We start from the raw sequence: 12,512 nt of genomic DNA, 5'->3' as shown, positions 1-12,512 counted from the left end.
GTTCTTAAATAATGAAATGTTATTAGAATCAACATATTCAGGCTATACTTTAAAAAGTTTTAGAGAAAGGAATTATTTTTGGGTTTTTCTAGAACAGGGATAGCAAACTCATGTTGTCACAGCGGCATCACAAGATGTATCGGGACTTTTTTTCCCCTTTGCTAAACTGCAGGGGGGGGGCAGCACATGACACATCTGGCCGGTGGGCCGTGAATTTGACACCCCTATTCTAGAAGAAACAAAATTATGACTAAGCCTTACAATCTGAGTCATAATATCATAGAAATATTTCACTTTTATTGGGTATTCAGATATTATTCGAATAAGTTTGGATGCCTTCTAATCTAGAAAAAAAAATCAGAAGAATGATTCTCAGTTTGTAGCTATCGGATTGATACCTGAGTAGAATAAAATTTAGTAAACATACCAATAGATTGTGTAATTATTTAAAATATTTGGACACAAAAACTTTGTTTTATGCTCATGTTATTTTAATTGGCAATAGACAAGATTCTATAAATTTGATTCAATCACTTCTTTAGAACCACTAGGATTAATAGCTCATCATATAAATCCTAGACAGGCAATATAGGCATAATTACAGTAATAATCTCAAAATGGCATTTTTTGTTTATTTACTAGTCATATAAAGTGCAGGTTACTTCAACTATACAATCATTCTTGAAACAATATATTTATTTAAAGAGGACAAATAAGCATGTGCAACAGAGGTGGTATTCAGCAGGTTCTGACCAGTTCTGGAAAACCAGTAGCGGAAATTTGGAGTAGTTTGGAAAATCGGCAAATACCACCTCTGACTGGCCCAACCCCCATCTATTTTCTGCCTCTCGAGTCCCAGCTGATCAGCTGGGTCTTCTTTTGTTGCCCTTCACAGGAGAACAGAGCTGGAAAGCAGGTTAGTGGGGTGGGAGTAGGGGAATGGAGATTTTGCAGTATCCTTCCCCAGCCACGCCCACCAAGTCATGCCCACAGAACCGGTAGTAAAAACATTTGAATCCCACCACTGAAGTGAAAGATTTTGTATATAGAACAATGGGCCTATGCTTTCTATACATGGGGGTGGGTGGGTTGTAAACTGTTTTTGCATTGCAGTAATAACATAGAAACATGTCCTTTTTGATATTAGGAGAATTGAAAGTCAGTGGAACAAGATCTGAGAAATGGCTTATGAGGTAAATTCATTATTTGGCCCACTCAGTGCTAAGTAATGAGGTAACCGATGAATTTTGGCACTAAATGACAGGTAGTGTATGAAAATAATTAGATATAACTGAAATCAACTTTTATTTAAATGAGAACACATTAGAATCACCGAAAAAATGAGGAAATATTCACTGTCATATAGATTTGTCTCTAAAAAGTGAAAATAAATTCTTCTGCACACACTTTTCCTAGATACCAGATATTATTTCACTGACATTACAGCCAAATATATTTCCTTTTTGAAGTTGCAGGACAAAAAAGTCAGTAACCAAAACTTCAGGTGAAAGAATTTTGATTCCTGCAGGCAGGTATATATAAGGATTTTTCACTTTTTAATTGTCAACCATGTGTTTGAAGACAGTTTTGGTGTTTTAGGAAGTAAAAGTGAAATTAAAGAATGGAGACTTCTGCTAAATTTTTAATATTCAGTATTTAATATTTATTTAATATTATTTAATTAATATTAATAAATATTTAATATTCAATAAAAGAGCAAAACTTGTGATTAAAGCATTCAGCATCTGTTTATGATAAAGTTGCCTTCCTGTTCCAGGACTAAGATTGGAAAAGACATTCTTAGAAGCGTGATAGAAGCAGGAAGACCCCAAGATATTTACCAGAGAATAAACATATTGCTCAGATATAAGACTGTTGTATGGCTTATTTGGGATACCACCAGGTTCTAGCAAATACATAGAGTTTCTGTAAAATGCTTTGCCTTCATGCTTTCCTTGTTCTGCAGTAGTGTATCCTGTTTTTCTTCTCAAAATAGCCTAAATCCTGTGTTCTGAAACTTATTATCTTCTGTTACTGCTATCTTTTAACACATTTTCTTACTTAATTTATGTCTTTTTTCCAAGCGTGAATATCCAGGTTTCGGTTGGATCTATTTTAAGGTGAATTAATTAATAAGTATAATAATATGTTTTCTTATGTTTCATTTAAAACTCTCATAGTTATAGAAAAATGTGTGCAATAGACTAAATAATCACTTGTATCTTCCCCCCTCCCTTGTTTTGTGTGTCTTTTATTCTATTGGAAAAAAATAGGGAAACCTACCACCAGATTATAGGATAAGTCTAATTGATATTGGCCTGGTGATTGAGTACCTGATGGGAGGAGCTTATCGCTGCAATTATACTCGAAAACGCTTCCGAACACTCTATCACAACTTATTTGGCCCCAAGAGAGTAAGGATTGTTATTATTGAGTTTTTAAAAATTGTTTCATAAAAAAATACATTTAAGATGGTGGGTTGAGAGGTGATTTAGCTAGATGACATTACTAGGCCTTTGGATACATCTTGAATGTTGAAAAACTCTTATGGGCACTGCCATATAATGATTCTGGGCTGAGCCACTTACTTCATTACAAAAAAAGGGTGTGTTTTGAGCTCATTCTGTGAACAAATTCCTTCCTTTGAATACACTTACTCAAAGCTCATTCCTTTCCTAAATTCTAAAACTTTAGATTTTAAAGTCATGTTCCACCTTCCTGTTCTAACAGACACTCAAATTATCTACTTCTATTACATACCCTCTTTCATTGTCAACCCATAGTACATACCAAAAACACAGTCTGTAACAAAAATATATTTCTTTCCTGTCCTGTCTTTTATTTGTTTGTTGTATTGATTGATATCGCTCCTTTCACTCAGGAACTCAAGTACATATGTATTTTTCTCCATAATAACAACCTTATGAAGTAGGTTGATCTGAGATTTAATTTCAGTTCCTCCCTCCTCCATCAAGAAATCCCTCAGCATGTTCCTTGTCCCTGCTTCCTCTATTCTTTTCATAAAATAGCCATAGAGGAATGCAAAAATAAACTTATGCACCAATTACTGTGAAAACATCACCTTAGGCATAGGAGTAATAAATTCCCAGGAATGGGAGGAGGAAGTGAGAAATAAAATGAAGGATGGTCCGTCTTGTGTTTCCTGGGTGTAAGAGGGAGGGAAAAGGAAAATTTGGCCAGCTTTCAAGTTTCTGCTTTATATCCTATAATAATAAAGCAGAGTTACACAGTAGTTCCTATGCTATTTGTTTCCTGCCCTGGACTACCTCAAAGGATTGACATAGCTCTTACTCTAATTAGTCCCAGATCTCTGCCAGCCTTCCCACTCCATCCTCAAGCCTCTTTCTTCCTGGATAATACCAATGGGATATCAATTATTATTCTTTCCTTTCATTTTCCAGTGCATTTCTTACAGTAAATAATTATGAACTACTGAATTCTGGCCCTAGCTGAATGACAGGAGGAAAAACAAAACATAAGGGTCCACTTTATTAAAGGAAAGTTTACTTTTCTTTAATGAACTTTTGAATTTTTGTGCAATAATACAGATCTTTCCCAAACAATAGGGATATGTAAAAACAGTTAAATATAGTAGAAAGTAATTGCACTAATAACATCAAGAAGCTTGCAAAGTATGTATGCTGAATCCAAAAATGATGAATGAACAGGATAGATTTTATTTAGTCCCTTGGTTTTTTTAAAAAAAAGTTATATATAGAATTATTCTTTTCTTTTTTTACCTACAGCCCAAGGCCCTAAAACTTCTGGGAATGGAGGTAAGTGGCAGGTCGCTCATTTTAATGACATTTTAGAAACTTTTACAACAGAACAAAATATATTCAGGACTGTGATTCATACATGACTTACATGATTTTTTAAAAACCTAGTAACCTAGTACTCAAGGACACTTGCAATTTAAGATTTCAAACAGAGCTTCTTTTCCCACCATAGAGGACGGAAGCAGAACAAGAAAGAAGAGAGGGAAAAGAAATCAAACATCCCACTGGACATGCCTAGAGCATCAGGCATACCTAAAATTTATCTTTAAATCCTGGCAGGAAAATAATACATGTTTGCAAGATAATTTGTAAAGAAAGTCAATTTTCATCTATGACCCTGTGCACATATTCATATGTATAACTATGGAAAAGAGACAGGAAAGTTTATTTAAAGACTTCTCATAAAATTTCATAGTTTCAGTGAATAATGCATTGAAATATCTGCATTTGGAAACAACCACAAACAGAAGTATTAGGTAAGAGTCAGTATAGAAAATTATAATGTTATACAAGATTTCTTGGGGAAAAACACTTCTTCAAAAATTATCAGGAAACTAATTGTTAAATCAATATTGTTAAAATTTCTATATTTAGATGAAAATGCATCAGGATGTTGAAAGTGATTTTCCCAGGAGTATTAAATCAGCACTGGGCATACCAGAGAAGTATTTTTGGAGTGCTTATTTGCTGATTGTTAAGTATATCTCTAAATTATTGCTGTTAAATAAATTAAAAGTAATTTATACAGTTTTGAAAGCTATTAGGCATTATCATTGCAAGGAGGGAAAGGAAAAAGATAGAGAGATCTTTCTGAATAATTAGATCCAGATAAGCTCCTGTGCAACTATAGAAAAGAAACAAGTTCAATGTCTTTTTAAGAATGACATTATATTGCTAAAGATACTTTTAGTCTAACAATATTTTTCTATGCTCATCAGGATGATGTTCCACTACGGAGGGGAAGAAACACCACTAAGAAACGAGAAGAGGAAGTGGATATAGACCTAGATGATCCTGAGATTAACCATTTCCCTTTCCCCTTTCATGAACTGATGGTATGGGCTGTGCTGATGAAGCGCCAGAAGATGGCTCTTTTCTTCTGGCAACATGGAGAGGAAGCCATGGCTAAGGCTCTGGTAGCCTGTAAACTTTGCAAAGCAATGGCCCATGAAGCATCTGAAAATGATATGGTGGATGACATATCTCAGGAACTTAATCACAACTCCAGGTTGAGCTATTCATGAATGTTACATTGATGTCCTCCATTTTGCATGACACAGTATCTAGATAAAATAACACCACTTCTTTTTATTACTGATCTGCTTAAACTAGAAGTTTCACAATGCTTTCCAAATCCTAAGAGAAAAACCAGACAGTGTCAACAGTGTTGGCATGAGGGGCTCCCTCTTGGAATGTTTGCAAATACTTTCCCAGATGAGTGAAAGGTTCGCAAGAGAAATAAACATTTCATTCCAAGCTAAGGGCTCAATGGGCTTCTAAGCCGAACCAGTTCAAACAGCCATTGAGAATATTGGCTTGTAAGACTTCACTGTTAGAACTGAGGGTTAGCCGTGCAAAAGGGGAAACAGTTATAACAAAGATTGTTGTTAGAAACATGGAAAATCAATCTTCCAGTTATCCATAAAAAGCCAGGGTTTTATTGGTCAAAAACAGTACTTTACAGTCTGCTTAGAAAATAATGCAGACACTGGAATTCTAATCTAAAGCCTAAGTAGCCCTATCAGGAAGTTTCTATTATCTGTACATGTCAGTCCTGTAAAAAGCTACCCTATAGAAAGCATACTGCAATAGTTTAACCTTCATATTATAAATATATAAGTGACTGCTGATAACAATTATGGCCTGATTAATCAGAGCATGCTAAATGCCTTTATGAGTATTCTTAATACAGAAATGTCCATATCTGAGTAATAAAATCTGCCAAGGCAAGCCTATGTTATCATTATTGGAATCTTGTTTCATATGAAATTCAGTGTAAATGTCTATGGAGATTCTCAGTCATCCAGGCCATGGTTGTCCCATGTTCATTTCTCATTCAAGAAGTTTCTTCAGAGCTGAAGAAACTTCTTGAATGAGAAGCCAAACACCTTCAAAGAAAAAAAACGGAAAGTTCAGTTGCCTCTTGAAAAAGATTTAGTCAAATCCAGTCCTTCATTATGTCCACAATTACCAAAGCATCAGACAGAAAGGTGCTAAGACTTAATTCATAGAACTACATAGAATAACAGAGTTGGAAGGGACCATGGAGGTCATCTAGTCCAACCCCCTACTCAAGCAGGAGAATCTATATCATTTGAGACAAATGGCTCCCCAGTCTCTTCTTAAAAGCCTCCAGTGATGGAGTACTCACAACTTCTGAAGGCAAGACATTCTGCTGATGGTTCTCACCATTAGGAAATTTCTCCATAGTTCTAGGTCGCTTGTCTCCTTGATTAGTTTCCATCCAATGGTTCTTGTTTTGCCTTCTGGTGCTTTGGAAAATAGTCCCCCCCCACCCCCGTTATTTTTATGGCAGCCCCTCAAATACTGCAACACTGCTATCATATCTCCCTTAGTCATTCTTTTCACTAGACTAATATACCCAATTCCTGCAACTGTTCTTCATATGCTCCAGACTTTCCTCTAATCATAAAGACTATAGTCAGTCCAGACTTCCTATAAAGCTTGGTTAAATTACACTATACTTTTATTATTGAAAATCTGATTCTCTCCCAGAGTTCTGATACAAATGAGATCAGAGCCACTAGATTAGCAACAAGGAGAGGATAGACAAGTGGAAGCTAAGGTTTCCTAGCAAAAATTGAAATTAAGTGATTTAATGAAGGGTCTAATCTGAAGCACAGTACCTGCAAGGGCTCTCAGGATCTTAGGCTGTGATGCAATGCTTGCAGAAGTAGCTGTTAACAGTTGTTTAGATGCCACAAACAGTAACAGATTCATAAGCTAAAAAAAATGCTGTTTCTTACAGAGATTTTGGCCAGCTGGCAGTGGAGCTGCTGGACCAATCCTACAAGCAGGATGAACAGCTGGCTATGAAACTCCTGACATATGAGTTGAAGAACTGGAGCAATGCCACATGCCTGCAACTTGCAGTGGCAGCCAAGCATAGAGATTTCATTGCACACACGTGTAGCCAAATGCTACTCACAGATATGTGGATGGGGAGGCTTCGGATGCGCAAAAATTCAAGTCTAAAGGTCAGGATTGTTTTAAGTGTGAAACTTATGGGAAAGTTTATATGTCAAATCAGCATATAAATATAAAGTATTGATTGTTTCTAAAAATAGAGAACAGCCATATATCTTTGCACCTCAAAAGGGTGGATCGCCAACTCATTTTAAAGCTTTAACGACCTTTATAGGGTACTAAATCAATTATTGATTTCATTCTTACCTACAAAATAGTTACATAATTTTAAAACTTATATGCCCAAATGTCTCATTCCTAGATGCATAAATTGCATGTGTAATAATAAACAAAAAGAGCAACTTATTAATTGTGGTGATTGTTGTTATCATTATTATTATTGATTTAGGTAATTCTAGGAATTCTACTTCCTCCTTCAATTCTCAGCTTGGAGTTCAAAAACAAAGACGATATGCCTTACATGTCTCAGGCTCAAGAGATCCAGCTGCAAGAAAAAGAGCCAGAAGAGCCAGAAAAAACAGTAAAAGAAAAAGAAGAGGAAGATATGGAACTCACAGTAAGGAGAAGACTTTGCTGGAAGTGATCTGCATAATTATTATTTCTTTGATTGTTGTCATCAAGGCACACAGCGAAATTCAATATACATTCCTCCAGGCATCCATTTTTAAACAGACTATACCCAAATATTAATAGTTACCACGGATAATTCCTAATTAGGATGTAACGTAATATAGTATATTTATTAGGAAAAAACATGTTGAGATGAATTACCATGCTTTCCAAATTGCACTAGTGATTTTATATTTTATACATTGAGTTTCTATCATATCGTTATTTATAATACTTTTTTGAAGAACATATCTTAGGTTACCTTGAATAAAACTATAGGAGGTTCCCAATTATCCAGTTTTTATTTTTAAAAAAAGTTAAGAGAATTAACAAACAAAGAAAGATGGTTGTTAGTTGATATTAAGTTCAAATTCCAAATAATATTTTAATGAATAAAACTCATTCTCTACAATGCCCATTAAACCTGCTGGAATACAACATCAGTGTCAACAACAATCCCTCTGCAATCATTGAAACAAAATAAAACAAAAACTAAACAAAAATATTTCCACTGAAAGCTATAATGCTTAGCATACAGTTCCTTATTATTTATGTTCATTATATTCTGTATCTTTTCCATTTATGATTAGGAAAATATACTCCAGAAATGTGCCTAAAACAATATGTTCAATATTTAATTCTGCCCATCCCTCTGCCCTCATTTTAGGATGACTTCAATTATACAATTATTAATAAAATATGTGTGAAAGCTTGAAAATGTGCAAAGCAAAGACAATAGCTTCACAAAAAGGTGAAAGGCTATTTTTTATAGAAAAGCTTTAAGCAATTTTGGGTTTTGATTAAAAAATTAAAAATAGGATGTTTGGAAATCATTTTACATTTGAAACTACAGAAAGTGGTTGCTTTTAAAAATCTATTTCTCTAAAGATTGATGTAAAAAAATATAGGTTGGCCTTTTCTGATACCACTAGGGTCAATCTTTGGCTTAAGTTTTCATTCATTTTATTATTATTTTTGTTATTTTATTTGCTTTTCTTTAAATCATTATAAACATGCATTAGATAGCATGTTTATTATGACAAACACTGACCAGTAATTTGAAAGGCTAATTCAAATCAATTTATTGTACGTAAAACAGAGAATCAAAGTCCCTAATATAATCCAAATATTCATAAATTCACTGCTGGCATAAGATTTTTATAAGCATTTATTTGTATTTTTACATCTACTGACTTTCTTTCAGTGTCCTATTCAGTTTAGAGAAGCCATTAAAACTGGATTGCTTGTTAAAAATGAGGCTATTTTCTTCAGGCCACCAGCAAGAACTATCCCCAGGATCTTATATGCGGGCAGGCAGAAGGCTCTGCCTACTACAAGAACCACAATTCAGGGAAGGAGACGATCGTAGGCACAAGATCAACCTACAGGACCCCTATGCAGGCAAGACCCCGGACCCTGGAAAAAGAGGAAAAGGTCATAAGCCAGCATAACATTGACAGGTTGCTTTCCTATGATATGAACTTATTCTGCTTTAATAGTAGTTAATTCTTGCTGGCTTCCGATCAATAGATGACGTGCTGATTCACATCCAAAAAGCACAGATTGTTTACTGGGTCTATATCATAGTGAACAGCAATTGGTCTCTGTCATACTCCAGCCCAATGATTTCCTCCGGTACCATGTTTTGTTTGAACAAAATTCCGGCATGCCACTACCAAAACAGATGTAGCATGGTTTTCCTCTCCCTCCTCTTATTGTGACTTTAATCCTTCACCTGTATTTTCCCCATGTCTAATATTAAATGAGTGAACCTGTAGTATAATATACATGGAAGGATCATGAGTGTAATCAGACTTTTTTTCAATCAACAGCAGAGTGGTTGGTTTGAAGTAGTCTGATACTGTGGTTTTCTTTTTCAGAGTCTTCAAATACGTAATTGTTTTAAATTTAAATGAACAAAAAGTTCACATTGTTGGGTTGAATGCTGTTGGCAGGAAAAAAGGAGAGATTGAAAGACTGCCCGGGTGAGCAGTCATGAATATTAAACAAGTATGCTAGAAAGGAAGCAGGATACAATAGTTTGAAAAATAGGAATGAGGAAGCAATATGCAGTAAGACATGGAGAATATCAAACATTATATTATATTATATCCAACTAACCCTGATTAAAATCACTGTACCACACATTTGAAGAAAAGCATGCTGTAACCAGAGCAGATAGATCCTTCCTTTTTAAAAAGAAAAACCATAATGTTCTCCTCATTGAAACTGAAGGGTAAAGGGGAATTCTAGAAAAACCTAGTAGCCATAATATGTATTGACATCAAAATGTCTGAATGATATATTAACATTATTCGTGTTGTCTACATTTTTGTTTTTATAACTTCATTTTTAATTTTTCTACTTTGCTTTTTTATTTTAAAAAAATATCAATCAAAAATCCAAACTTTATGCTGACAAAAACCTACAATGACCATTTTTATAAATACTAATAAAGATAAATGAAATATAATTATACATTAAAATACTTTTTTCATGTTTCTTATCTTAGCATAATATATATTATTTAATGATATTTGCATTTTGTTTGGACAGTTGAATCAGGTATAAACTATTGATTGATTTCCACCAGTTCTTTCATGTAACTGACAAAAGGATTATTTCATTGCAGACAATTTTTCATTGAAGATTTTCTTTATTTTTTGTATGTGAAATAATAAAAAAAAAATCTTGAAATTTTAATTATGTCCGAAAGAAATCACAAGAATATTCCTTTAAATTTCAGATAAGGTGACCTCACATAGTTTGCAATTTTGGATTTGTAACAAAAATATTCAGCTATTCATTGTTAATATTTTAATTATTTAACCTAAGTAATATATTGATCAACTTATGCATTACTATGCTATCTTATACATTCACAAAAAGCAAACTAAAGCAATAATACAATTTAAAATACAAATGCCATAATCAGATACTAAAAGTAATTTACAACATCTTTAATGATATATTCTGCCAACATTCCTGAAAACAGTTGGATCAAATCTTAATTTTGCCCCTTTTCCATGTTAGTAAGTGTGTCTCTCTAAAAACTGTCATGGCCTTTAAAAGTCCTCTTGCATCTTTATAGGAAAAAAATAGCTGAAAAAAATGTGAATTGGCAAAATGTTTTCCAATAAATAAAAAAGATTAGAAAAAGTAAGATTAGAAAACTATAATCTTTCCTTTTAGCAAATATATTTAATTGCAAGCCAATCCATAAGCGTTTTCTCCTTCCAACAGATCAAACATTATCTTTCTAAACTGCCTCAATCCAGCTTGATAAATCGACCATTAATAATGATTTATTATTAATCATAAGTATTTATTATAATGAATATATAGATTAAACAAATAATTTTTAAAATTTAATTTTATATCCTAAAGCTCTAAATCAGGGGTAAAATAGTCACAGAGTGCGTCACAGGAGTCACAGAGTGAGTCAAAGTCACAGTGGCGTCACAGGACATATTAGGACTTTGTTCTGCGTCGCTAAACTGGGCATAGGCATGTGATGCATCTGGCGCGTAGGAGTTTGACAGCCCTGCTCTAAATCAATGAAGGATACCAATAATACTGTTGGGTGTTCTCTTGGTTCAGAAAGACCATTTCTTTTGTTTCCTCATACATTACTCTCATCGTTTGTTAAAGAAAATACTTTGGAATTTCCTGTGAAACACTAATGAATGGCACTCCATTTTATATATATATAAAAAAATAGGACCATATTCAATGTCATCTAAATAGAACTACCATACCCGGTGTATAAACATAAGGATCACCACTAAATAATAGGGAATTGGGTTAGACTAAGCTTCTACATAAATTTTCTTCCTTCTAGTCTGTCTTCCATCCCTTTTAACATGCCCTAAATCTGTTTCACGGTATTCTCCCGTGCATGGCTATTGTATCTGGATTGGAAAAATACAGATAGACAGTAGGTGGTAATAAAAAGATTTTGAAAACTCTTAGTTCTTAGCTGTCACTAAAAGGTCCTGCAAATTTTGGAAGATCTGATATGGTTGTCTTACTTCACATTTTTGGTGGACATATGAAAAGGGGAAATAGGATTGGTTTGATTGGTACATACTGTTCTTGTAGCTAACAACATTGGATCCAAATGTGAAGTATCTTTCACAACCACTCAGATCCTATTATGTTGCTATTCCAACATTACAGTTGTCAGTCTTATGGTCCTTCCACTTACTGTTGTATGTTTTCATTTTATCTGATTCAAACACACTAATCAGGAGAATGACAAATCACACAAATAGAAGCAATCTTTTTGTGTATTCCAAGAAATTTTCTGAATTGCAGTTAGATTTTGTTTGATGATGTGGTACTGTTTACCGTTTGAAAATGCAGTCAGTATTTCAATACAGTACTGATTTTTCACTCAGCTTTCTTATTATAATGATGAATATCAAATTACATTCATTTCTATTCGGCTTCCTCTCATCCATTTATCCAATATTTTATTATTTTATAGGCAATGTTGGGACGTAGCAATGGAGAGTCATCAGCAAGAAAGAAGGAGGAGGACGAAGTTCAGAACAGACATAGATTGATCCCCTTTGGACGAAAAATCTATGAGTTCTACAATGCACCAATTGTTAAATTTTGGTTCTATACTGTAAGGAGCAATTATCATTTTATCTCCAATGACACTAATTTGTAAAGGCTTCATTCTTCAGTATGTTTGCATTATATAACTACTCTTCATAGATTTAGAGTGATGCAACTGGTATATGCTCTTTTACTAAGTTTATAAAAATCCACTGAATTGAGTTTAAATTGCTAAAGTTAAACTTTTGCAGTAACGATGTTTCTTCATCAACTGATTTGCTTCTTATAATCATTTAAAGAGACTAGGCAATTATACATTTGCTTCACTTGCAGTCAAGGAATTGTACGCACTTTTAAAATAAATCCATA

The 12,512-nt window shown here is 33.9% G+C and overlaps 1 protein-coding gene across 1 annotated transcript in view; it reads left to right on the top strand.

Moving 5' to 3' along the window:
* LOC113438378 (transient receptor potential cation channel subfamily M member 3) overlaps window positions 1-12,255 on the top strand; it is a 283,786-nt gene extending 271,531 nt beyond the window's left edge. Inside the window, exons 13-20 of the mRNA XM_087926725.1 lie at window positions 2,085-2,120; window positions 2,274-2,414; window positions 3,768-3,797; window positions 4,739-5,028; window positions 6,790-7,018; window positions 7,357-7,524; window positions 8,850-9,011; window positions 12,067-12,255. Of these exons, the coding sequence (XP_087782851.1) occupies window positions 2,085-2,120; window positions 2,274-2,414; window positions 3,768-3,797; window positions 4,739-5,028; window positions 6,790-7,018; window positions 7,357-7,524; window positions 8,850-9,011; window positions 12,067-12,255 (1,245 nt within the window). The remainder of the gene's footprint in view (window positions 1-2,084; window positions 2,121-2,273; window positions 2,415-3,767; window positions 3,798-4,738; window positions 5,029-6,789; window positions 7,019-7,356; window positions 7,525-8,849; window positions 9,012-12,066) is intronic.
* The last annotated feature ends 257 nt before the right edge of the window (window positions 12,256-12,512 follow it).

This window comes from Pseudonaja textilis, chromosome 2, assembly GCF_049901715.1.
Source record: "Pseudonaja textilis isolate UNSWEBS1 chromosome 2, rPseTex1.2, whole genome shotgun sequence".
In the NCBI taxonomy this organism is placed as follows: Eukaryota; Metazoa; Chordata; class Lepidosauria; order Squamata; family Elapidae; genus Pseudonaja; species Pseudonaja textilis.
The sequence above is the reverse complement of the archived record's forward strand: the minus strand, read 5'-3'. Positions and strand labels throughout refer to the sequence as shown.